Source organism: Marmota flaviventris, chromosome 4 (assembly GCF_047511675.1).
Source record: "Marmota flaviventris isolate mMarFla1 chromosome 4, mMarFla1.hap1, whole genome shotgun sequence".
NCBI lineage: Eukaryota > Metazoa > Chordata > Mammalia > Rodentia > Sciuridae > Marmota > Marmota flaviventris.
Genome location: NC_092501.1, coordinates 29,889,689 through 29,917,502, shown reverse-complemented (window position 1 = coordinate 29,917,502; position 27,814 = coordinate 29,889,689). Strand labels below are relative to the sequence as shown.

At 40.4% G+C, this 27,814-nt stretch overlaps 1 protein-coding gene across 1 annotated transcript; it reads left to right on the top strand.

Moving 5' to 3' along the window:
* Positions 1 to 27,751, top strand: Pi4k2a (phosphatidylinositol 4-kinase type 2 alpha). The gene is made up of 9 exons (XM_027930094.2): positions 1 to 493; positions 8,087 to 8,287; positions 13,121 to 13,252; positions 13,640 to 13,793; positions 19,542 to 19,603; positions 21,462 to 21,561; positions 22,415 to 22,548; positions 23,024 to 23,083; positions 25,347 to 27,751. Exons 1-9 carry the CDS (start codon positions 59 to 61, stop codon positions 25,506 to 25,508), a joined length of 1,440 nt encoding a protein of 479 aa, XP_027785895.1. The 5' UTR covers positions 1 to 58; the 3' UTR covers positions 25,509 to 27,751.
* The last annotated feature ends 63 nt before the right edge of the window (positions 27,752 to 27,814 follow it).

Sequence of the window (27,814 nt, the reverse complement as noted above, 5' to 3'; positions counted from 1 at the left end):
CCGGCCGCGAGCTCAGCTGTGTGGAGCGCGCCGGGTCCCGGAGCCGGCGGCCAGAGGGATGGACGAGACGAGCCCACTAGTGTCCCCCAAGCGGGCCCAACCCCCGGAGTACACCTTCCCATCGGGCTCGGGAACTCACTTTCCGCAGGTACCAGGGGGCGCGGTCCGCGTGGCGGCGGCAGCCGGCTCGGGCCCCTCTCCGCCAGGCTCGCCGGGCCACGACCGGGAGCGGCAGCCACTGCTGGACCGGGCCCGGGGCGCGGCGGCCCAGGGCCAGACTCATACAGTGGCGGCGCAGGCCCAAGCTCTGGCTGCCCAGGCCGCGGTTGCGGCGCACGCAGCGCAGGCCCACCGAGAGCGGAACGAGTTCCCGGAGGACCCCGAGTTCGAGGCGGTGGTGCGGCAGGCCGAGGTGGCCATCGAGCGGGGCATCTGCCCTGAGCGCATCTACCAGGGCTCCAGCGGAAGCTACTTCGTCAAGGACCCTCAGGGGGTGAGAGCTGGGTTGGGGATCGCGGTCGCCGGGCGGGTGGAGCACTGAGGGAGTTCCGGGTTTTGCACCTTCAGGGAAAGAAAAAAAGAAAAGCTGCAAGAGAGAAACTTCACAGTGCCAGCCCTTAGCAGGATTTTGGGATGCCACTGAGGACTGGAGATAGGGAAGCTCTGCAGGATGAAGAAATAAATCAGAACCTATTTAGTGGAGGAGGCGTGAAAATGAAAAGAGGAAATTGACCAGATAACAGGCTGAGGGCTCAGTGGTGTGGGGCAATTTGCCTCTAGACAGAGAAGCTTAAGCAGATGCTGTTTTGCAGTAGGTTCCTTAGCTTTATAAACTACTGAGACTACTGTTCGGCCATTGGTTTACAGATTTGTACAGATTTGGGGCTCTGGGCTTGTTCCTCTTTTTGCACCGAAGCAATGTGTTTCTGTTCTGAAGAACAGGTGAACCATCAGGGGCTCTGAGGATTCAGTCCCGGTCTTCTGTGTTGTGATGATATATATCTCCTGCCACAGTCCCTGGATTTTATTGACAGAAGTTTGTGATAGCGTGGGGGTACGCATCAGTTTCACCTGGCCTCGTTATTGTTCACTTCCGCTGGGAAAAGGTTCAAATCATTTCTGACAGTTCCTCAGTGTAGAACGTGGAGTTTTAGAAACATGGGACTCTCTGCTATCTTTTACTTTCATTCTCTCCCAGGCCTATCAGCAGTTTGCTTTTCAATTAAGGTGGAGTTTTGCTGACCTTTATTTTGTCCCCTGCATGCATTTACAGGGGGATGGGCATGGGATAGGGCATGGAGCAACCAGGGCAGCTGAGAAGTGACTTTTTATCCTTTTGAGAACTACAGAAGAATTTAAGGCATTTGACTTAGGTCAAGCCAGGGTTATTGAAGTCTTCAGATGTTCCATAATGGTTCATTGGGAAAATGTGTTATTATTATACTTCTTAAAATAGTGGGTGCCAAAATTTTCTCACATTTTCCCAGCATCTCTCCTGCGTGGACTCTTTAGATGCACAGTATATTTGGTTTTGTTGTTGTTGTATTTTTTTGGTACCAGGGATTGAACCCAGGGGTGCTTTACAAATTGTAAAACAGTACTTAAGTGCTTTACAAATTGCCCCACACCACTGAGCCACATCCCTAGTCTGTTTTTTTTTTTTTTAATTTTTTATTTAGATACAGGGTCTTGCTGAGTTACTTAGGGTCTTGCTAAGTTGCTAAGGGTGGCTTTGAACTCATGATCCTTCAACTGCTGGGATTACAGGCTTGTGCCACCATGCCTGGCCAGTATACTGTTTTGATAGAGGAGTTGTGAGTGACCAGGATGAGCTATCATTTGTAGCTCTTGGTCAGGTCCATTGAATGATTCATTTATTCATGAAAGTCATCCCTGAATTATTAAGAACCAGAAGACAATTCTGCCATCAATTCTGTGTACATAACCTGGGTTATGAAAGGCTTTGAGAGTAATAGTTCTTTTCCAAGACCCTTAAATAAGGGAGCTTGAAAACTCAAATGGGAACCATAATTTCTAGAAACAAGAAAAGTTGAGTGTCCTGAGATCTAAAAGTCAGCAAAGTGCTTTGTCTTTTTAAAACAGAATGAGATTTTATTTTTAAACATTTATTTTTTAGTTGTAGTTGGACACAATACCTTTACTTTGTTTATTTATTTTTATGTGGTGCTAAGGATTGAACCCAGGGCCTCACACATGTTAGGCAAGTGCTCTACCGCTGAGCCACAACTCTAGCCCCCAGAATGAGATTTAATGTGTGAGTTGTTTTGTTTTTTTTGGGTGGGGCGACGGGGAGGTTAGCTTGTGGACTGAGAATGTGCTAAGATTATCTTTGATAGGTTCAGGATGAAAAAGATTTTTTTTTTCATGACACTTTACAATTCCCATGGCAGTATTTCAGGTCCCACTGGTAGGAGTAATAGGATCTCTCAGTTATCCCTGGAAGATAAAGTACTATCACTTCATACATACACAGAGAAAGGCACACCACAGGTAAGTTTCTTGGTGATGTTTAGGATATCGGTCGCTAAAATTTCCTGGCCACTATTCTTTATTAGAGGGGAACTCAAAACAAGATGCTCTGATCAAACTTTTAATGTAACCATCCTGCTCCCTCTGAGGAAAATGTGATTTAGAACAGAAGACTACTTCCTAAATGCTGTTTGGGGGGGGTTACACTGGCCCCTCACTGTAGTTAGTATTGTCATTTTGACCTTACTCCAAATGTATTTTATTTAACAAATACTTACATAGCACTTACTATATGCCAGGTTGTGTTTTACAAATAGTAGCTCATTTAATCCTTATAACCACCCTCCAAGATGAGTACTATAATTATCCCCACAGGTGACAACACTGAAGCACATAGTATAACTAATTTACCCAAGGTCTCACAGCAACCAAATCGTGGAGTTGGGCATATTGGCTCTGGAGGTCATGCTTCTAACCACAATGCTCTGCTGCCCCAGAGTTACTCATCTGAATTTCTGGTTTCTCTTTTTAGCCAATATATTGCTTAGTATTGAATTTGGCAGTGTGTGACAGACATTTTAAAATAATAATGATTTGAAAAAAAGGTTCATTTATCTCTTGTGTAAAGGACTTCTGTAGGCTGCATGGCATTTTACTTTATCACGGGGTTCAGGTCCTTCTTCTATCCAGGATTCAGCCATCCTTAGTGTGTGGCTTCCACTTCATGTTCCAAGTGGCTGCTTGTGCTGCAGAGATGTTGTCTGTTTTTCAGCTATTTGGAAGAAGGAAAAGGAGAGAAAGAATGTCGCCACCCCTCAGGACCTTTCCTAGAGTTGCATCAGAGCCTTCTGCCTAAAAGAACTGTAGTCTTTATCTTGCCCAGCTAACCATCAGGAGTCCCATGACTAGGGAAGAACCTGGGAGCAGCAGTTTCTATAATGGCTACTTTTGAAACTTAGTCTGAAAAGATTCTTGAAGAATCTGATTCTAGTCCTAATTCCATTTCCCAACGTAGAATGGTTTCTGTCACAGAGTAAGTGGGGACCTGGAACTGTTAGAGAGAAAGTGCTAGATTAGGAGTCATGGTGGAGTGTGCTCACATTACCCCTCCTCACTTACATCCTTGTGCTTCAGGTCTCATGTTCACTCAGGAACAAACATATTTTTTGAACATTCTCTAGTTTGTGTGGTCAGTCCTACCAGATGTTCATATTATCAGGAATCACAGAACAGCATGTGATTTACTAGTTTAAGAGGATTAAATGAGATATTACACATGAAAGGCCCTGGTGTAGTTCCTGGTTTTTAGATGAAGCTTAGAGTTTTTTGTTTTGTTCTGTTGTACTTATTGATCCCTGGATTGGCTTTCTTGGATATACAACATTGAAAAAGGCAAAAGTAGTATAATTTTGAGAAGATACTTTTATAACCATTGAGAATAGCAGTTCATTAGATCATAGTAAGTTTGGTATTTGCATCAATGCCAATTACAGTATCTATAAAGACACTGCCCACATGTTCTAGGAACTTGGCCTCCTATCATTGATTTTCAATATTTATTTATTTATTTATTTTTGTGGTGCTGGGGCATGAACCCAGTCTCCCGTGTGCTAAGCAAGCACTCTGCTACTGAGCTACATCCCTAGCCCAATTTTCAACCTTTAATAGACTTTATCCACCAACTGTTTGCCATGAAAGTGGCATCTTTTTCCATTTTTAGTTCTTTTTTTTTTTGCCTTAGTACTGGGGATTCAACCCAGGGCACTTAGCCACTGAGCTACATCCCCAGCACTTTTAAAAAAATATATATTTTATTTAGAGATAGAGTCTCATTGAGTTGCTTAGGGCCTCAGTAAATTGCTGAGGTTGACTTTGAACTTGTGATCCTCCTGCCTTAGCCTCCTGAGCCGCTGGGATTACAGGTGTGTGCCATTGTGCCTGCTTCCATTTTTCAAATATAAAACTTAAAATATTGAATATGCTTCTTCCAACCACATGTGTCCTCTAAGAAATTCTTGTTTCTTTTACTTCAAACACAGTAAAATTCTTTTACTAAAATGTTAAAAGTTGGGTTGGGGTTGTGGCTCAGTGGTAGAGTGCTCGCCTAGCATGTGTGGGGCACTGAGTTCGATCCTCAGCACCACATAAAAATAAATAAAATAAAAGTATTGTGTCTATCTACAACTAAAAAATATATTTTTTAAAAATGTTAAGAGATGGTCAAATTTGTGCATCCTATACAGATCTTGAGATTTTAAGCATCATCTACTATCAATACAAGCAGTTCTCCCAAGCCACAAGTTGTAATGGGTAAAGCAGTTTGGATCAGCAGTGTGGTGTGAAAATACACACAAGCTAAATCATTTTCACTACATTCTGTCTATTTGGACTCATCTTCTTTCAGGGTTTAATATGTTTGGAATAGCCCTTTCTTCCCTTCTGTAAGGGTTAATGTGTATGTGTCAGGTGTGGTGGTGCACATCTGTAATTCCAGCGGCTCTGGAGGCTAAGGCAGAAGGATTACAGGTTCAAATTTAGCCTCAGCAACCTAACAAGACCCTAAGCAACTTAGTGAGATCCTTAAAATAAAAAAAATTTAAAAAAGGGTTGGGGATGTAACTCAATGATTAAGCACCTCTGGGTTCACTCCCTGGTACCAAAAATCAAACAAACAAACAAGAGTTAATGTGTGGGCTGGAGTTGTCGCTCAGTGGTAGAGCGCTTGCCTAGCACTTGTGAGGCACTGGGTTCGATCCTCAGCACAACATAAAAAGAAATAAATAAAATAAAGGTATTGTGTTCATCTACAACTAAAAACATGTTTTTAAAAAAGAGTTAATATGTATGTAAATAAGACTTCTCTACCTAAATAAGTCAAGGACAGCTTTTTCTCTCCAACCTCTAATGCAGAATGCAGTAGTACTTAAAGTGTGGCCCAGGGGCTCCTATGAATTCCTTTTTGGGGTCCAAGGCTAAAAATTATTTTCCTAATAATTGTAAGACTTTATTTGCCTATTTCACTCTTATTTCCTTATGAGTGTAGAGTGGAATTTTCCAGAGATCACGTGATGTGTGATATCGAAACAGATTGACTACTAAGGAAGATGTGAGAACCCAGTTGTCTTCTATTAAGCCAGACGTTAAAGAGATTTGAAAAATGTAAAACAATGCCAGTCTTCTTTCACCAAAGTATTTTTGAAAATGAAGGCTAGGAAAATACACCTTCATTTGTCATTAAAATATATCATGATTAATGTATAGTAGGTTTATGTTTATTATTAAGTGAATTAAACAGTTTTCTCAGTTTCAATTTTTAATACAACAGATAGACCTTGAACAAAAGCTTTTTGGGGTCCTTTATAATTTTTAAGAATTTAAGAGAATCTTAAGACCGAAACGTTTAAGAATCATCCATTTAATGTTTACGAAACTTTTAAAGAAACTGTTTCATTAAAGGTCACTTTTTTTTTTTAATTAAAGATCATTTCTCTTTATTTCACTATGCGATATGAGTGATGCACTTGAACTATCTTAAATTTTAGGTTCCTGGAGAAAAGGGTGGTGGCGGGCGACTATGACAATGACTGTTGCTGCTTTTCCTCCTCTCCATCTATCTTTTTTCTTGTTGTTTTTCTTTCCTTCCTTCCTTCCTTCCCTCCTCCTCCTCCTCCTCCTCCTCCTCCTCCTCCTCCCTCCTCCCTCCTCCTCCTCCTCCTCCTCCTCCTCCTCCTTGTTCTTCTTCTTCTCGTTCTTATTCTTTTTCTTCTTCTTTTTTTTCTTAAGGGAGATTGCCCAGGCTGGTCTAGAACTCCTGGGCTCAAGTGATTCTCCTATGTCAGCCTCTCTGGTGGCTGGGGCTGCAGGTGTGCATCACTAGACCCTGCTCAAGGGCCTTTCTTTCACAGCATAATACTCTCTTTCTGTAGAGCTATTCGGAACTCTCTGGGTCCCAGGTTCCAATAACTGATTGTAGAGCCTGACACCAGCCAGTGGGTGACCTCTTGCTTCCTTGTGCAGTTCTGTTGTTATCCTCATCTTCATGGACTACTATTACTTTAGCTATCTGTATTTCAACCTCTTCATTAAACAGGGACATTACTAAGTGGGTATTAAGGAAAGGTATTTTTAAAATATTGGCACTAAACTTAAAATTTCTCCTAGATGTAATAAAGGAATTGATAGTCTGTTAAAGGAGAGAGAGGATGGTGAGGAAAACTAGGCATTCATTTTCTTTCTCAACTGAATACTGGTGGGTAAGGAGGGTATTCTTGATTATTCAGTAACAGTCAATTATATGAAGTGAACATTAGCCTGAGTTGGCTGTGGAGTGTGGGGAGGAGGAGGGTCATATGATATGAAGATGAGTCACTTGGTTAGCATATTTGCTTTTCTTTCTTTGAATTACCAGTTTGGGGACTGGAGGGAATTAGATAAATGTAAAACAACCTCAGAGAGCTGACTGACCTGTAGAAGAAAATCTTCAGGAGGGAGAGCCAGAGTTTCTAGTTATCCCATATTTCCAATGACATTTGAAGAAGATGGATTTAATCTTTGTGGTCTCTTCTGTCCTGGTCCCTTGCCTATCAGAATTTACTTAAGAGAATTCTATTCTAACCGGTAGCAGATTCTTTTCTCGTTGTCTCTTAGGCTCCTTTTTTGGGGATTGAACCCAGGTACACTCTATTGCCCAAGCTGATATTGAACTTGATCCTTTCATCTCAGCCTCCTGAGTCACTGGGATTACAGGCATGTGTCACCATGCCTGGCTCTTTGGTTGTTTTCTTTGTTTGTCATTTCTAACTTTTTATTTCAAGATTTTAATACCCAAGAGATGAGATAATAAGATTGACAGAGGAAATTAACCATTGATGAAGGAATTTTTAAGCCTCATTCCATAGTACTTTATTTCCTGTTAATTGATAACTTTTTGAGTCTTTACATAATTGATAAAGAGAAATTGTGTTTATATACCTTGGAAGCTGGAGATTTATGGTGTTAAAGTTCTGGCATGCCATATAAAGGAAAGGTCCTATTGAATAAATGGGGGCAGGAATACATGCAAAAAAAAGATGACAAGTTATTTCCTCACTTTTGGAGGAGAAGATTACTTTGGAGCTCTTATTATATGCAGTGTGATGTTATATCCTTCTGGTATTGGTATAAGATTGCAGTCTATGGCTCAAGATGAGCCACTGAGTTGGCTTCTGAATCTTGCTTCTAGAAATGTACAAATCCATTCACCTTATTTCTTTGAAGCACAAAGTTAGAGATAAGTATGAGAGAAGAGTGAAGGAAAGGAGTGAAGTAGCAAGAAGAATGGGGAGACTTGACACCTTTGGCCACAGCTCTTTTGATCAGTGGGTCTCAGTTGCACATACAAACTGGTGTCTTACCAGCTAGGGAGTAGCCTCTGTCTGACTAAACAGGAATTGTCTTCTTGTGTGCACTCATTTCCTTCTGGATTTCTGCTGACTTGGTCTGACTTTTTTTTGGTGGTGTTAGGGATTGAACCTAGGACCTGGTGCATGCAAGTGTACAATCTACTACTGAATTATAACCCATCCCCCCAACTCACCTTTTTCTTTTGTCTGTGTAGAGGATCATTGCTGTCTTCAAACCCAAGAATGAAGAGCCATATGGGCATCTTAATCCTAAGTGGACCAAGTGGCTGCAGAAGTTGTGCTGTCCCTGCTGCTTTGGCCGTGACTGCCTTGTCCTCAACCAGGGATATCTCTCAGAGGCAGGGGCCAGCCTGGTGGACCAAAAACTGGAACTCAACATTGTACCCCGTACAAAGGTCAGTGACCTTAGTGCTGGGCTAAAGTTTTGCTGAGGCTTAAACCTTGTTAGTGGGACTTTGGGTCCAGTGGGGGCTGTTTCAATCTTGGAAAGTCCTTTTTTGGGAGAAGGTAACAGGATTAGGCTCACAAATTATTCATCTGATGAAAGTTGTTCTTGAAGGACATACATACAGATTTTTATATACAATTTCAGGAATTTCACAGATGTCTAATGCACATTTATGGGCTCTCTTGGTCTTTATATCCCAGGGAACCCCAAGCTGGTTAGAAACCTAGCTACTTTTAAAACTCAGGATTTCAATTTTTTTATTTTTATTTTTTAAAGACAGGAGCTTGCTATGTTGCCCAGACTGGCTCTTCTGGGCTCCAGTAATCCTCCTGCCTCAGCTTCAAAAGAAGTTGAGACTGCAGGAGCATGCCACCATATCTGACTTTAGATATAATCTAGAATGGATGAGCTGTTTAAGAACCCCCGTACTTCATGAAACTCTCCAAGAGTTATGAGGGGAAGGAATATGTTGGTCAGCATTCAAGCAATTAAGGACACATCATCACCCACTGAGTATGTGGCACCTGAGGTTTAGTAACAAGTGGCACTCTGATCTTATGGCCTGAGGCTGCAGAGGGGGCTTCATAGTTCTGGGTCATAACCCTCTTTGAGAATCTGATGACAGCTGAAGGTCCTGTTCTTAGAAAAAAACACACATATTTGCAATTAGTATTTTGCGTATATTTTCAGGTGACTAGTTGAAATCCATCCATTGACCCCCTCTAGACCATGCCTTGAGATCAAAAACCTCTGCTTGAGGTTTTCTTCATAGGTTTAGATGGCAAAGAAATTGATCAGCAGATAGGAACTGCCCTGCAAACTCGGTTTTACATTTTTTGTTTTGTTTTTTTTTTTCCCTTCAGTTTGGGGGATTGAAAACAAAGGTGCTCTACTGAGATACATCCCCAGTCCTTATTATTTTGAGACAAAAGCCTCCTTAAGTTGCCCAGCCTGGTGTTGAACTTGTGATCTTCCTGCCTCAGTCTCCTGAGTAGCTGGGATTATAGGTGTGCACCATTGTTTTAGGATTTTTTAAGAAGACAATGGGATTATTGTGAATGTTTTAACTATTTCTGCTTCTTTTCCACTGAACTCTAAACAATAGGCCAACTAGTTTGTGAATTTCTAGAAGTTAGAGATCACTTCTTGAGATATTCATTTCCCATTCTAAGCACCTAGCAAAGTACTATATAGTAAGTAAGTGTTCATTAAATATCTGAATCAGTGAATAAATGTCTAATCAAGGAAACAATTCCAAAGATTTCCTCCAACTTCAGGCTGGAGAGAGTGAATGTTTGACCAGGCTTATGGTTCCCATTTGATACGTAATTCACTGCCTGGATTTGTGCTCATTCCCTCCCTTTATATGTTGATTTTATTTTTCTGTGAAGATAGTTAAACAACACACTTTCAGCATCTTGTATGATAATTAACACTCCCAGATCTCTTGCCTAACCTGGAATCCTCCTACTAAGCCTCTCCTAGGCTCTAAAAACTTTTAAAATACTCCTTGCTCATCACTGTGTGATTTCCTTCCTGTTCTTGGCTCTATGCTTACCTGCTAACTGGTGTTTCTGGAGAGCAGTGCTTAAGAATCAGAAGGCTCGATTTGAAATCTGACTCAAAAGCTTTTTATTTGTGTGACCCTTGTGCAAGTCAATTAATTCCCTGAGGCTGTTTCCTTACTGTAAAAATAGGGATATAAATAGTTCCTTTTAGAGTGGCTATTAGGATTTCACAAAAAAACTTAAAGGTAGACTGCTTGCCTCACATGCATGAGGCCCTGGGTTTGATCCCCAGCACCACACACACAAAAAGATTATACAAGATAATCCACATAAAGCACATAGCCCAGTACATGACACAGGCTATACTCCGGTTAGCCTGTGTTATTTTTGTAAGCTATTCTAATCATTAATGTTGCCCACACAACCTTTTTCTTTCCCATGTCTGTTCTTCCTCTTTCCCTATTAATGATGCCTGAGGATTTTTTGCATCAGAAAGTTAGCAACAGCTAAAACTGTTGTCTTCCATGAGACTAAGATGGAACTTTGCAACTAAAGTTCAGCTGCTGAGAATAGTGAAAGGAATCATTCACTTTCTTACCTCCCCTGTTTGTGACCAGATTCTGTCCATCTGTCACTATGAAAATGGGGCTTACAATTGTTATGGAGCTCCAAATAGTAAGGTTCTAATTCTCACTCACTGGCTGTTTCTGTTCTCTGTTCCTGTGAGATTTCAGGTTATGATAGTTTCATTAATCATAGGAGAAAAGCAGTTTGTTAGGAAGCATGATCAAAAATAAATGTGATAGGAGGCAAACGATGCTTTATGGCTTGAGAGGATCAGGGTTTTCATAGTGGAAACTGGCAAATTAGAAAGCACTTTTCACTAATTAGAACAAATAAAAATAAATGAATACCCCCTGCCCCCCAAAAAAGAAGCCCTTTCTTTCATTCATATGCCTGAGTTTCCTGATTTGTAAGGTAGGGAGTGCTTGCTATAGTACCTTGCACATTCATTTCAGGGAACCTTGATAAAATGGGATGAATGGAAGGAAGAAGGCTTGTATGGGAATAAATTATTTTGCTTTTAAGGTTCATGGGCAAATAAGGCATTATTTGTAATGAATTTTACAGCTTAGGACAAGAATTTTCTTATAAATTTGATTTAAGGTATTTATATGCTAACTCTTATATTTTAACTATATGCTAACTATTTATATTTTAACTATTTCTGCTTATTTTCCACTGAACTATGCTAAAACTCACTAGTTGCCTTCTCTAAAAGAATTTGTAACTCATTCGTTCTTTCATTTGTTCAGTTAATACTTAATGAACATGCCAGGTACTGTGTTAGGTGCTGGGAATGCTAATATGAATAATATGAATAATGCTAATATGAATAAGGTGTTCTCTGTCTCCCAAAATGTCTAGGTTTTTCCCCCCCTGGTAATAAGGGATTGAACCTAGGAACACTTTACTAATGTTCTGTATCCCTATCACTTTTTATTTTTTATTTTGAGACAGTATTTTGCTGAGTTGCTAAGGATTTCACTAAGTTGCTGAGGCTGTCCTTGAACTTGCTAGCCTCCTGCCTCAGCCTCTGAAGTTGCTAGGGGTACAGGTGTAATCCTGTGCCTGACCCCAGCCCTTTAAAAAAATTATTTTGAGACAGTCTCACTAAGTTGCCAAGGCTAGGCTCAAACTTGGCAATCTTCCTGCTTCAGTCTCTCAAGTCACTGAAATTATAGGCATGTGCCAAACTCTCCCTGCTAAATCTCATTAATTTTAAGAGAGAAGTTAGATATGTGATTGGATAATCATAAGACATGTGGTAATGGACATGCATATGGATTACAATGGTGTCACTGCATTTTGACAGCCAAGTGTGATGATATTGATGTCCCATCATAATTTATGTGTGTGTGTGGTTTTTTTTTTTTTTGGTGGGGGAGGTGGGTACTGGAGATTAAACCTAGGAGGAATCTTCCCAGCTTTTTAAAAATTTTATTTGAAGATGGGGGTCTTGCTAAATTGCTAAGGCTGGTCTTTTATTTATTTAGTTTTATGTGGTGCTGAGGATTAAACCCAGTGCCTCACATGTGCTACGTGAGTACTCTACCACTGAGTCACAACCCCAGCTGGTCTTGAACTTGTGATCCTCCTGCCTTAGTCTCCTGAGTCATTGGGGTTTCAGATGTTTGCCATAACATCTGGGCCCATTACAATTTTTTTTTTGAATTGGCAATGCATGCATATAGTGCAAAAATCAGAAGACACAGAAGAGTCAAAAGAGAGAAGTAATTCAGCCTCCTCCCACTGCTGTCTCCTGGTGCTCAGTTTCCTTCCTCATACTATTCCAGATAAAATGTGTGCATAAATATAGAAGTACATTAAAAGTGAAAAACAATTTTTGTATTTTTAAATTTTTAAGAATTTTTAATGTTTATATAAGTACTGAGGATTGAACCTAGGGGCACTTTTACCACTGAGCTATATCCCTAGTCCTTTTTTTTTTTTTTTTTAATTAAAAAATTTTTTTGAAACAGGATCTCACTAAGTTACCCAGGCTGGCTTTAAATTTGTAATCCTCCTGCCTGAGCCTCTGGAGTTGCTGAAATTATCAGCATGCACCACTGTACTCAGCTTTCATGTTTCTTTTTAAAATATGAATAATGGCACAAAGCACAACATTTAAAAGGAAACAAAAAGATACAGAGTAGAAATTGTAGTATGTTTGTATTTGGAAAGAAAGTAGACTTTGGGCCTCTTCTTCTAATGCTCGAGGTAACTATTAGTTAAGGGTAATTCACATTTGTTGCGTAACAATCCCTGAATCTCAGTGGTTTAATATATATAATAGGAATTAATTTTTGCTCATGTCTGTTAGGCAGCTCTCTCATATCCCCCCATGTCACTCATGTAGTGACAAGAGATATATTATCCTTCCATTGTGTGGTTGTACCATCTCAGAACCCTTCATTTCCAGCTACAGAGATGGGGAAATGTGAACTAAGGAGTGTGAGAGATTTTAGAGGCCAAGCCTGGAAGTGGTATGCCTACATCACTTTGTCAACACCCAGTTGGTCCAGACTAGCCATATTCCCTATCCTAGTTGCTGGGTGGGATAAAAAATGCATTTTACTTATTCATTTATTTATTTTTTGTGTGCCCTGGAAGAGAACCAGTATTGGTGAGCATCTTGCTATTCTCTCCTATGATGGTCTGGTTCCTTAAACTTGACTCTAACCTGGGTATCTCTTCTCTTTCCACTGTAGGTAGTATACCTGGCCAGTGAAACCTTCAACTATAGTGCCATTGACCGAGTGAAGTCCAGGGGCAAGCGACTTGCGCTGCAGAAAGTGCCAAAAGTTGGACAGCGGTTTAACCGCATTGGGCTACCACCAAAGGTATAGATTACACTTGTTTGGCATATCCAATGTAATGGTTTATGGTAGCACTCATTCAAGTGGGGAAGCAACATGCCCACCAACTTGAATATGGGCTTGTGACTAGCCTGCCCTGAGGTTTCTGTCTTCTTTGTTTCTGTTGAGAAACCTAACTTCTCACTTTAATCTCTGGACCATTTATAAAAGGCTTCTTTTACAAAGTGAATGGATGATCTCTGTCACAAACCTTATCTCCTGTACTTTCAAGGAAATGAAGATATGAGGATCTTGGAAATTTCCCTGTCTCTGATGTGAACACCACAGGAGCTTAGTGGGTCCCTGCCTACCCTTCGGGTCTTTGGGCTTGGGTTGCAGGGACATGATTTTGTTCCTTCCTCTTGGTTGCAGGTTGGTTCATTCCAGCTCTTTGTTGAAGGCTACAAAGATGCAGACTACTGGCTGCGGCGTTTTGAAGCAGAACCTCTCCCTGAGAACACTAACCGGCAACTACTGCTGCAGTTTGAGCGCTTAGTGGTGCTGGATTACATTATCCGCAACACTGGTGAGCAGCTGTGGGGAAGGCCTGGTGATGTACAGGGCTTGGGAGTCACAGTGCCTTGTCAGATGAACTTGACCCTATGTTAGAAGGGTCATATGCATTTAGAGAGGATCTAAGAGAATACTTTTCCAAATTAAGCTTTGTCCAGACAAAGCGTGTAGTTTTTAGAAATGGTAAGGCCTGGAGCCATTTTATCCTTGCTTCTTTCCAGGTGCCAGACAGAAATACCTGGCTCTTCCAAAACGCTGAAGAGCACGCTTATCCTTTATCCCAATTCATTCTTAGAGCATCAGCTTATTACCACAGGATACTTTTGTCTTTCCTTTTCTTTTTGATCCTAGGGATTGAACCCAGGGGTACTTTACCACGGAGCCATATCCACAGTCCTTTTTATTTTTCATTTTGAGACAGGGTCTTGCTAAGTTGCTGAGGCTGGCCTCGGACTTGCGATCCTCCTGTCTCAGTCTTCTGAGTTGCTGGGTTACATGCATAGGCCACTATGCCTGGCTAATTTTGTCTTTTTCTGACTTTTTGAGATGGCTGCATAATCATCAGTGATTTAAAAAAAAAAATTCTGGTGCAATTTTAATTTTAGTTCATTTAACCTGACCAAATTTATGCTTTTTTGAACTATATTTTTTCTAGTATTTTGCGTTGTGGTAAGATACTATCTTAACCATTTTTACGTGTACAGTTCAGCGACGTTAAGCACATTCATATTATTGTGCAGCTACCACCATCATCCATTTCTCAAACAAACTCTTTCTGGAGAATTCAAATTGTAAAATGAAACTCTGTACCCATGAAATAATAATTCTCCATTCTCCCTCCCCACAAGCCCCATTGATTTTGACTGTTCTAAATACTTCATAAAAGTGGAATCATATAATATTTGCCTTTTTATGATTATTTCACTTGGTGTAATGTCCCCAGGGTTCATCCATGTTGCAGCATGTGTTGGAATGCCCTTCCTTTGAACAATGATTGTCCTTCTAGTGATTGAACAATGTTCCAGTTAATGTGAATAACACATTTTGCTTATCCATTTATCTATTAATGAACACTTGAGTTGCTTCCACATTTTAGTTCTTGTGAATAACACTGCTAAGAACATGAATTAACATGTATCTCTTCAAATACCTGCTTGCATTCCTTTTGAGCGTATACCAGAAGTGGAATGGCTGAATCATATATGGTCATTCTATTAGTAATTTTTTGATGAACTACCATACTATTTTATATGGCGGCTATACCATTTTTCATTCTGACCAACAATGCACAAGAATTCCAATTTCTCTACATCTTGCCAACACTATTTTCTGTTTTTTTTTTTTTTTTCTTTTGGTGGGGAGGGATAGATGCTAAGAATTGAGCCCATGACCTCACACATACTAAACATGAATTCTACCACCAAGCCACACTTCAGCCCTACTGTTTTTTTTTTTTAATAGTAACCATTCATTGTACTTTCTTTGTTTGCTTTTGGTACTGGGAATTAAGCCCAGGGGCACTTTACCACTGAGCTACATCCCTAGCCCTTTTTTATTTTTATTTTGAGACAGGGTCTCACTAAGTGGCTTTGGGTCTCACTAAATTGCTGAGGCTTGTCTTGAACTTGTGATCCTCCTGTCTCAGTCTCCTGAGCTGCTAAGATTACAGGTGGGCCCTACCTTGCCAAGCTTATTATAGTTTTGATTTTGCATTTCTCTGATGATTAGTGATATTTAACTTATTTTCATAGGCTTATTGGCTGGCCAGTTGTATATATCCTCCTTGGATAAATGTCTATTCAAGTCCTATGCTTATTTATTTATACACTTATTTTGTGGTATTAGAGGTGGAACCCAGGGCAAACAATCTACCAATGAGCTAAATCCCCATCCCACTTTGAATTGGTTTACTTATTTTATTACTGTTCAGTTTTTGAAGTTCCCTATATATTCTGGATGTTAATCCCTTATCAGATGTATGATTTGCTATTAACTTCTTCAACTCCATTGGTTTTTCACTCTGTTGATAGTATCTTTTGATACACAGATTTTTCTTTTTTTTCCTATTTCTTTCATATTTAAGAGTCATTGCCAAATCCAGTGTCATGAAGCTTTTGCTCTGTTTTTTTTTTTTTTTCCTAAGAATTTTATATTTTTAGGCCTTAACATTTAGATCATGGATCCATTTTGAGTTAAGTATATAGTACATGGTATTAAGGGTCCAATTTCATTCTTTTACATATGGGTATTGAGTTTTCTCAGCACTGTTTGTTGAAAAGACTGCCTTTTCTTCCATTAAATGATTTTGACACCCTTGTCAGTATTATTTGGCCATATACATATCAGGGTTCATTTCTGGGCTCTTTTTTGGGGGGTGGTGGTACTAGAGCTTGAACCCAGGAGCACTAAACCACTGAGCCACATCCTCTGCCCTTTTAGTGTTTTATTTAGAGACAGGGTCTCACTGAGTTGCTTAGCGCCTAAGTTTCTGAGATTAGCTTTTTAAAAAATGTTTTGTTAGTTGTAGATGGATACAATACCTTTATTTTATTTATTTATTTTTATGTAGTGCTGGAGATCAAACCCAGTGCCCCACACATGGTAGGCTAGTGCTCCACCACTGAGCCAGAAACCTCTTGGATTACAGGCATGCACCACTGTACCCAGCTGAGTTCTTAATTCTGTTCCATTGGTCTGTATGTCTTTCTTTATACCATTACCATACTATTTTGATTACTATAGTTTTATAGTAAGTTTTTAAGTTAGAAAGGGTGGGTCTTCTAGTTTTATCATTTTCCAGGATTGTTTTGATTATTTGGGGGGTCCCTTGAGATTTCATAAATTTTAAGATGGGTTTTTTGTTTGTTTCTGCAAAAAACGTTTGAATTTTAGTGTTTCCTCTGATTTGGTTGCCTTTTCATTTCTTTTTCTTGCCTAATTCCGTTGTCTAAGACTTCCAGTACTATATTAAATAGAAGTGGTAAAAGCAATTGCATCCTTATCTTTTTCTTGATCTTCGAGGAAAACCTTTCAGTCTTTTACCATAGAATATGGTGTTTGCTGTAGGTTGATTTATACATATTGAGGTAGTTCCCTATTCCTGGCTTGGTGAGTATTTTTGTTGTAAAGGGTGTTAGATTTTGTCAAATGCTTTTTCTATATTGAGTATGAGGATCATGTATTTTTTTTGTGACTGATTTTTATATATTCAACTCTCCTTGAATTACATGAATAAATTTTATTTGTGCATTGTCTGTAATCCTTTTAATATGCTGCTTAATTCAGCTTGCTAGTATTTTGTTGAAGATTTTTACATCAGTGTTCATGAAAGATATTGGTCTATAGTTTTCTTGTAGTGTCTCTTTCTGGCTTCATTTTGAGGGTAATGCTGGCCTCATGGAATGATTTGAAGTTCAAGAAGGATTGGTGTTACTTCTTTACTTCTCTGGTAAATTCTACAATATCATACCTGGGAATTTTTTGTTTGTTTGCTTTTGAAGATAGTCTTGCTACATTGCCCAGGCTGCTCTCCAATCCTGGTCTCAAGCAACACACTCACCTCAACCTCCCAAGTGCTAGGATGCAAATATACACCACTATGCCCAGTAGGAAATTTTTGTTTACTAAATCAATCTCCTTACAGGTGTAAGTCTATTGAGATTTTCTCTCTCTCTCTTTTTTTTTCTTCTTTCTTTTCTTTCTTTCTTTTAGATGGGGGTCTTGCTATGTTGCCCAGGCTGGCCTTGAATTTGAGATTCTCTAACAGGCTCCTGAGTAGCTGGGATTATGGACATGCACTACCCACACCCAGTTTGAGATTTTCTAGTTCTTTGTGGTTTAATCTTGGTAGGTTTCGTGTTTCTAGGAATTTACTTATTTTATCTAGGTTATCCAATTTGTTGGCATATGGTTGTTTATAGTGTTCTCATGTAATTTAAAAAAATTCTGTAGAATTGGTAGTAATATCTGTGCTTTTATTTCTGATTTTAGTAATTTGAGCCTTTAAATTTTTTTTTCTTGATCCATTTAGCTACAGATTTGTCAGTTTTGTTGATATTTTCAGAAACCAGTTATTAGTTTCAATATGTATCTCTAAAAGATAAAGTGATTCACTGGTAGAGTGCTTGCTTGGCACTGTGAGGCCCTGAGTTCGATTTCCCAGTATCACAAAACAAACAAAACTAAAAAAAAAGTATGCAAGCCTGGTGCAGTGGTGCATGTCTATAATCCTAGCGGCTCGGGAGGCTAAGGCAGAAGGATCACAAGTTCAAAGCCAGCCTCAGCAAAAGTGAGGCACTAAGCAACTCAGTGAGAGACCCTGTCTCTAAATAAAAATACAAAATAGGGCTGGGGATGTGGCTCAGTGGTCAAGTGCCTCTGAGTTCAATCCCCGGTACCAAAAAAAAAAAAAAAAAAGCATGCAAACTGTCCTACCTAAACAAAATTGGCAATATTTATCTAGATCTCCTAACTTATTTACCTATTTTATTGCTCTTATTTCTTCCTGCATGTCTAAACTTCTATTTAGGTTCATCTTGTCCTGGAGATTTTTTTTTCCCCCTGTACTAGGGATTAAACCCAGGGCCTTGGGCATGCTAGGCAAGTGCTCTCCCACTATCTTTGGTTTTCAAAAGTGTTACTAGGATAGCCTATGTGTAGTTTTCTTTGTATTTTTCCTACTAAGGATTCACAGGGCATCTTGAATCTGTAGTTTTATTTGTCAGTTTAGAAAAGTCTCAGATATTATCTCTTAAAATATTAACTTTTGCCCTAGTTTTCTCTTCTCTCCTAAGACTCAGTTACATGCTGTTAGATAAAACTATGCATGCGTTGTTTAATTCCTGTGTGCTTTTTTCTGGTTATTTTCTTATTTACTGTCTCCAAGTCACCATCTCCCTCTTCAGCATGATTTACTGTTAAATTCATATACCATACTGAAATTTTATTTTTGGTAATTTTTAGTTTTTTACTTCTAGAATTTTTGATTCCTTTTTTTTACATATTCTTGTTTTCTACTGAAACTCTTAATTTTGTTTTTTACCCTAAAACGTATTAAATATTTTACTTGAACATTTAAAAATCTATGTAAGATGTTTACATTAAAGCTATAGACAGCTTTAATTTTCTCATGTTTCTCTGTTTTTATTCATTTCATTTTGTCTGTTTGTCTATCTGGTTATTTTTGGTGATCAGATACTCTTTATCAGAAATTGTAGAAATATTCGCTGGCATAAATCCTGTGTGGACGAAGAAGTTTGCTTTTGGCAAGCAGCAAGCACACTAGCCACCAAGAATCACTTTAATTTCAGGTACTGAGAGGGTGCTGGCTTGCTTACATGGTATAGATAGTTCTTTAGGTCTCAACCCACAGTATGGATGATTTACCAGTGTGTCCCCTTCCCCTATCAGTGACTAGATTATAACTTTTGACTCACTAGCCATATAAGACTATTAGAACAGTGTTCTACTTCTCAACCTTCTAGTCACATCTCTTCCCAAATTAGTAGGTTTGTAAGGGAAAAGAAGCCACAAATCCTGGGACCCTTCTTCTGGATTTTCTTTATCTCCTAGAACTTGATTTTTAAGTTCTTATAGTCTGGTTAAAACCAATGCCTTCCAGAGATTTTGAAATATTTTATCCATTTTCTGTAGTTGCTCTCAATAGAAGGGTTGGTCCAGGTGTTCAAAATACCTAGTCCACCTTAGTTAAATTAAAAAGTCACCCTGATTATTTCTGCTAACTTTTTATTTCTGTTTACAGATCGAGGCAATGACAACTGGCTGATTAAATATGACTATCCAATGGATAGTTCTGGCTCTCGGGTAAGAGGTTGGTCTATAGCTCAAAGAAGAGCATGAAAAGGAATATCTTTATAATACATAAACACACAGAATTGTCATATAAGTTTAGAAGAATTGGGGAAGAACAAGGCTTTAAAATAATAGGTTAATATTTGGTATAGTTTTTCTCAGTGTGTTTTTTTTTAAATATTTTTTTTTAGTTGTCAATGGACCTTTATTTTATTTATTGATTTGGGGTGCTGAGAATCGAACTCAGTGCCTCACACATGCTAGGCAACCATTCTGCCACTGAGTCCCACCCCCAGCCCTCTCAGTGTGTTTTAAGGATCATCCTACTAATTTTAATAGGAATAGCATGAGAAAAGGACCAAGTAAGTTTGGAACATAGTTGGAACATATTCTGTTCCTTTGAGTTTCACATTGCATAGTAGCATAGAAAAGGTCTGGGAAGTATTGTGTGAAACAAATCTGTTTAATTTTGTTTGGTCCTGTGATCACACCCTTTTCAAACCATGTAACATTTTTTCACAATTGACCATCATTCTACAGAACTAAGTTTAGAAACAGCTGCTTCTGTACCTTTCTTTCTCTCCTGTTCCTTTCATCCTCTGCTACTCTTCTCCATCACTATTTTGGCTACATGTCTTTTAAAAGTAGCAGAAGTTTGGTTTTCTCTCTCTCTCTCTCACTCACTCATTCACTCACTCACTATTGTTGGGGACTGAATACATGAATTTCCACATGCCAGGCAAAGTGCTTTACTACTGAACTAACCTCCTGCCCTGGTTTTCCTTTCTTTTTTTTTTTTCCTATTTGCAATACTGGGACTTGAGCCCAGGGGCTTACTACCATTGAGCTACATCCCCAGTCCTTTTTAACTAATTTTTTAATTTTTTTTATTTTGAGGCAGGATCTCATCTCAATAAGTTGTTGAAGCTAGCCTGTAACTTGTGATCCTCCTTTCTCTTCCTCCTGAGTAGCAGATGTGTACAATCACACCTGGCCCCAGTTTTTATTTCTCATGGTGGTTTTATTTCTTTCTCTCACTGGCTCCAAAAGTTTATGCCTGAATTATTAGAAGAGTTGTAGTTCAGTGGTAGAGCACCTTTCTAGCTTATATAAGGCTCTGAATTTGATCCCCAGCACTGCAAAATAAAACAAAACAAAACAAACTAAAATAGTACATTCCTCAGGCCGTTACCTCAGAAATTGATTCATCAGGTGTAGGGCAAAACTTGGGATTCCACACTTAAAAATTAAGGGATTTGATGCAGTGTCTAGGAACCACAGTCCCTATTCCTGTGATGGCAACGGTGAACCTAAAGTATTGAGCCACATAGTGAGTGTCCCTATCATGGGCTGTCACAGGTGGCCTGCCACTTTTTCCATTTAACTGTGGTCCTTTTCTTTTTTATGTATCATTGAATCAGAATAGACTTCTTTGTGTAAGAAAAGCCAACTGTCATCTTCTGTGGATCTGATTTTTCACTGGAAAATTTGGTCATCACCAGTGAAATGGCATTTGAGTCAAAGTCCACTAAAAAGGACTCTGGCCACCTGAAGTGGACTTTTCTTCTTTTCCATTTAGTGGATTCTCAGTGCCTATCTTTAGGAGAATTGTCATATGATTATCTTTGTTTTGGTCATCATCCTTTCCTATGATAAGAAGGGAACACAGAGAACTTGATCAAGCAGAGTCTGAGGTGCCATAAATGTACCAGGTTCAGGTAACAGTACAGAAACCAGCTCAGAGAATGGTTCCAAATAATTTGAAGAAGGATTGGTGTCTGAGTTGGGTGAGATGGGTTGCTTTGCTACTACCCTACAGGGTCTGAGGCAGATGGGCTTTCTCACTAACTAGTCTTTCCTTGCTCTGCAGGATACAGACTGGGTGGTGGTGAAGGAACCTGTTATCAAGGTGGCGGCCATAGACAATGGGCTGGCTTTCCCACTGAAGCATCCTGACTCTTGGAGGGCATGTAAGTCTTAAGAACACTGGTCTGGCTTTTCCCTTGCTCAGTCTCAGTTTGCTTACTGTACAGTGTAGATAATAATACCTCTATTATAGCACCATTCTAAGAATTAGTGAAATAATGCATCTCAGCCTTTAATACAATGGCAGCTGTTCCATAATATAAATTATTATTAATTTTTACTTATATTATTCTCACTGAAGGCATATGGGTGATTAAAAATTAGAAACAGAGAGAGTTAGGGGTATAGTTACATGGTAGAGTACTAGCACAAGGCCCTGGGTTCAATCTCCCACACCCCAAATAAAGAAAGAAAAGAGAGAGAGAAGAGAAATTAGAAGCACAAAGATGAGTTTTTTCATGTCCACTTTGCATGCTTCTTGTTCTTTCGTAGAACTGAGAACTATCTTTTTATGTTTTATTCTATTTGGGACACTACAGCAGCTGCCAGTGTCCGGTCTTACTTATTGATATCTTCCTTATTGATTATAAGTAAGAAGCTTTTGGAAAGGGGGAGAAAAAACAAGTAGGGAGTCACTGTCCCCTTTGCAGCACTTGATTTATTTTCAGACCATCTTAATCTCTCAGGGTGGGTAGTTGCTTCTCTACTGTCTTTTATCATGTAAGGGCACAAAATGTCTGGGAAAGAGCTCCAGGATTAGGCAGATCTGGGTTTGAATCCTGGTTCCTCTACTTAGTGTCCATACAACCTTTATGGTTAATAGCATTTGTAAGTATTCTTTTTTGTTATGTATCCGGGAAGAGGGATTCTGTCTTTGAAAGTACCCTGATAGAAGACAGAAGATGAGCAGGGACTTTTCCAGTCACCAGCTTTGGTTTTGGCCTTTCCTCTTTTCAGATCCCTTTTACTGGGCCTGGTTGCCCCAGGCCAAAGTCCCATTCTCTCAGGAGATCAAAGATCTGATTCTTCCAAAGATATCAGACCCTAACTTTGTCAAAGACTTGGAGGAGGACCTATATGAACTCTTCAAGGTAAGTCCTGGGAACCTCAACCTGGTTACATAAAGAAGACATTCCTGATGGTTTATCTGATTGGTCCTGACAAAGCCAAGAGGGAATGGCTAATACCCTCTGACTTGAGTTAGCCAGCGAAAGCAAGTTCCCACATATGGACAGCAGAACCTGGTTCGAATGGGTTTGAAAGAAATGTACAGTGGTGGTAGATCACATTAGTGTGTATTGTGTACATCATGTGGCTCCAACATATCCACAGAGCTCTTGTTTCCAAATGGAACACTGGAGCCCAGAGTTTGAGATGGAAAACTAGATGTTTTCTTGTTCTCTGTTTTTCATCTGTAAAAGCAGGAGTTCACAGGGTGCTAGTTGACTTTACCAAGCCCAGTAACCCTTATGTGGACTCACTTTATTAGAAAGTTTCTAACTGGGAAAGAAAATAGGTTCCTATGAGGCATTCACACATTTCCTATCTCTTTCCCTTCTTTTACAGAAAGATCCTGGTTTTGATAGGGGCCAGTTCCATAAGCAGATTGCTGTCATGCGGGGACAGGTAAGCCTGCACCATCCTTTGGATTCTTATGTGCTTATGTGTTCATCTGAGCAAATGTGTAAAAACTTGTGTTTTATATACTTTTCAGTCTGTGCCATACATGTTTGTGACTATGTCCAAACACATGAGAGAAGAAAGGTAGTATTGTCCAATCTCCAACTTCTTCCATGGGATCCAGTGCTTGCTGAAGCACTCATTACAGGCATATCTCTGTGCCAGTTGCTGGATAAATTATTGGTAAATAAGCCAGTGCTCCCTGTCTTCAAGTTGCTCAAGACAGGCCATATACCTTGGTGGTTAAGAGCTGGTATGTGCAGTCAGATCACCTCACCACTTACAAGCTCTCGGATCTTGGGCAAGAGCCTTGTTTTCTTGTTTATAAAATAGGTTAGCAAGAATACTTTGCACAATTGGACAGAGGATTGCCGGAGATAATGCATATCAAGCAATAAGTAAAAATAACACTTGGCACATGGTAAGCACTCATGTTGACTGTAGTTATAACATTTTTGAGTTCAAATTGTATTATGCCTGGCCTTCCACTTTCACCTTCAAAGGGAGCCACAGAAACTCAGGGCATTATTAATCTTCCAGAAGCATAGTAAAAAATATGTTTGAACAATGATTTGAAAGCTCTGTAGGGCACTGGCATCATGCATATCACTTGAAGTCCTTAAAAGGACTTCTGGGATGGCCTAGGAGGGCACAAACCAGTTAGACTGCTTGGGTTTGATGCCTTGCTGTGCCATTTACTACCTATGAGGCCAACCTGGGCACATTCCTTAATGTCTCCTTCACTTCATTTCTCCATTTGTGTCATGGAATTAATGAATAATTATTTCATTATGGTTATTATGAGATAAATTATTTGAAAAAGGTATAGTAGTACTTGGAGTACTCAATACATGATAGCTATTATAATTATGATTTTATATATAGAAAGTTAACTTCTCACATCTTTAAAGGATAGTATGGTTCTCCCAGACATAATCATACATTTACTTCTTCCTACCATTTAGCTAAGGGCTTTTGCTGAGAGCACCTCTTGGGCTCATTGAGTCCATTTTCCCTGAAAATGAAATGGTTGAAGAACTGTTATTATTATAGTTGTCCGAAAACTGTAACGTGGTCTTCCTAGCTTTCCTAAGTAAAGTTAGGACCTAATTAGGCTGGCAGAATCAAAGTCACCTCCCTCAAAGTCACCTTAAAAATCACGATTTACTCTTGTCAGAGAATTCAATGTAAAAGAATAAGCTTGATATCATGCTTAGTCTTGCATACTCAGCCAATTCACCTTTCAAAATGATAGTCAAGGACTGGAAATGTAACCCAGTGGTAAATCGTATGATTAGCTTGCAAAAGACCCAGGGTTTGATCCCTAGTACCACATTAAAAAAAAAAAAAGAGAGAGAGAGACAAGTTGAGTCTGGTTTAAGCAAGTTTCACATAACTAAATACCTACTCCTTAACACTGTAAGGTTCTATAAGCATCTAGTTTCTCCCAACATGCAAGAAGTCATTCACACCTGTACTTGTCTGCTGTTCACATACCAAAGCAAAATGAACCTCTACCCCATAGAAATCTGAAATAGAACAGGGAAAAGAGGTCACAAACCTGTCTATTTAACTGAGTTCTCCCCACCTCTGAGTCATCATCACTATTTTTACTAAATGGAAGGGCAAAAAAATAGGGGAGGTATTTGTTTTCATTTTTTTTTTTAATTGGGATGGATCTCACTATATTGCCCAGGCTTAAACTATTGGACTCAAGTAATCCTTCTGCCTCAGCTTCCTGAGTGCTGGGACTTTAGGCACAGGCCAGTGTGCCTGGCTTTTCATTTGTATTTTTAAAATAACTAGAGAGGTTACCATTTTCTGTTTGTTGTCCCTTTGTATTTCTATTTTTATAGTCTACGTGTATGATTTTCCATTGGTGTGTTTATTTTTTATTTTTATTATTTGGTATTGGGGATTGAACCCAATGGGAACTTTACCATTGAGCTAGATCTCAAATCTTTTTATTTTTTATTTTGAAATAGGGTCTTGCTAAGTTGCTTAGGGCCTTGCTAAGTTGCTGAGACTGCCCTCAAACTTTCAATCCTCTTAGCCTCCCAAGTTGCTGGGATTATAGGTGTGAGCCAAGGCACCTGCTGGTGTGTTTATTTTTTATTGATTTATAGGAGTGCTCTGTCTGCTGGCCTGTCTGCAGAGGAAGATCTGGAATCCCAGGCCTCTCTCATCTGTCTCCTTTTTCCCACTACAGATCCTAAATCTGACCCAGGCCCTGAAAGACAACAAGAGTCCTCTGCACCTGGTCCAGATGCCACCTGTGATTGTTGAGACTGCCCGATCCCACCAGCGGTCTGCTAGCGAGTCCTACACACAGAGCTTTCAGAGTCGGAAGCCCTTCTTCTCATGGTGGTAGCCCATGAGAAGCCCATGGCAGGCAGAGGAAATGCTGTGTGAGACACGGGCTGGGAGGATGCCTGGGAGCTGGGTACAAGGAAGCCAGAGAAGCCTGTGGAGAGCAGCCTTTACCAGTCCTCCCTCTCTGCTCAAAGTCACCTCCCTCAGGGCTTTCTCACCCACAGGGAGAAGCACAATCAAGGACCAGAGTGCTCTTGGGCCCTTCTGAGGGGAGGCTGGAGTTCCAGGCCAGAAGTCCAGGTGGCTAGAAGGAGCACCTTCCTTCCAACATCTCCTGTGGCAGGCTGGGAAAGTCCCTACCTCCCTGACACCCTGCTCCTTTGTAATTCCCTATTATATTCTGCATCAGAAAACAACAACAAAAACAAATTTAAATGCTTGTAGCAGAACCCAGATCCTCTCATGTCAGAAGCCTTTAATCCAGACCTAAATTTGCATAGACCCAGACATTCAGGTGCCTGGCAGTTGCTTACTCCAATGAACCAAGGCTGTGTTACAGGGCCACTGGGTGGCTCCTAGTTCTGGGACAGACAGAAGCCACAGCTTCCTTTTGGGTTTTTGCCAAATCTTTTCCTTCTCTTCCTATTGGCAGTAGGCTGGCTTCTTGTGGTGCGCAGGATTTTGCTCTGCAGCTCTCAGTGATTCTGCATATGATCTACAGAACCTCTCTGCTCTCTGCTCTGATGCAGCTTGCCTATCACTCAAGCAGAGGCATGAGGGGCTACTCTTAGAATTTCTGTTTTAATAGAAAGTTGATGCCCAGCACGTGATTGTGATCCATATGGCCTAGGTACACACTGGGAGCTGTAAGTGGCCTATGGGTGAATTTTCCCAGCCTTGCTTCCTGAATCCTTAGTGCCAGTCCTTCTCTAATTTGTTGTTTTAAATATTTCCCCCTAGCTTTTTTGACTTAGGAGTTCTGTTCAGGTTGTAGAATGGATCGCTCTGGGGTGGTCTCAGCTCATAAGAGGACAGGATATCATCAGGTCCTTGGACTTCTTTATGTGCTCCCACTTCTGCTTGTATTGGCAACCAGACTTGCATTCTGCCTCCTAATTGACAGTTTCCCTTTTCTCCCTGGCTTATTATCCTGGATTTGTTTGTCCCTGGCTTCTTGAGAAAGGCAAGGCCCAAAGCAGAAAGGTCTTCAAACTGTCCCCCAGTGCCTGCCCAGCTCAGTGTGCATCTTCTTGCTTTTATGTGTCTTTTCCCCAGCTGCCCTGCTTGCCAGGTGTTCAAGCCCTTTCTACACCAAAGCAAAGAATGGCCTCAGGAGGGAGTAAAAAGGTGTCACCTGTGGTGAGGGGCAGCTGTGTTCATGTGCTATGGACACTTTGTGGTTCTAGCACCCTGCGATTGGTCAATCAGCCTTGGAAAGAAAGTATTTTGAAGGTTTGAAAAACAACCAAAGAAAGGGAGTGAGGACTATGGCTGTGTGCACTCTGCTTGAACAGCTCCTACCATCCAGGATGCAAAGCAAAGACATGCAGCCCTCCTGTCAGTTGGGCTAGGCCACTTCCCATCCCTTACAGCCCCCCAGGAGCCAGCTTGTCCTGGGCTTCCACCAGCTGACAGGAAGCATCTCAGTGCTAGATATGCATGCCCTGAGGACAAAGGCACCACTCCCCTGCCTGCCCTGCCCTGACAATCCCATCTAGCCCACCTGGACTCTGGCCTTGGGAACCAGGTTTGAGAGAATACCTGCCTCCTGACCACAGGAGCCAGCAGGGACCCAGTGTGGGTAGCCCTCCACAGAAAAGACGTCTTCATGCAAACATGCTGGCAAGACTCCTTACCTAGGTGCCTAGGAGAGCCAGAGGCACCTGAAGAGGAACCTGGTACTTTACCAGCTACATCTGTACTGTCCTGCTTCAGACCAGCTCTGCAGTCAGGAGAAAATTGGGTCCAATGTAAAAGGGAGCCAGTCCAAGGTCTGGAAGGCAAGAGTGCAGGGCATCCTTTCCTGGCTGGTCTCCTCTCTCCCTTGAAGCCTGTACTCAGGCTGCCTTGAATGTGGACTTTGGGAGAGCTAGGGGCCCTGAGTGCCGGGGCAGGCTTCTGGTGGCACTCTCAGAACGGCCTGTCTCTCTGCCAGCCATAAGCCTGTCCCCCCAGTCAGGGAGTGGAGGCTGGGCTGTGAGAGTGCTGTTGCCCCCATTATCATTCTTCTAATGCACTGTAGAAATTGTATGTAATGTATTTAAATCAATGCAAATGTATGAATAACAAATCCAATTCTGACCTTTTTTGTCCAGTTCTCTTTGGGGGAAGGAAGACAAAGAAGGTAGAATGCAGTTTTAAGGA

Bases quoted from the DNA above. Each gene is read 5' to 3' on its own strand.
- Pi4k2a (XM_027930094.2), top strand. From the start codon at position 59: ATGGACGAGACGAGCCCACTAGTGTCCCCCAAGCGGGCCCAACCCCCG. The intron at 494-8,086 runs GTGAGAGCTGGG...TTGTCTGTGTAG, and splicing joins TCGTCAAGGACCCTCAGGGG to AGGATCATTGCTGTCTTCAA. The intron at 13,794-19,541 runs GTGAGCAGCTGT...TTCTGTTTACAG, and splicing joins TTACATTATCCGCAACACTG to ATCGAGGCAATGACAACTGG.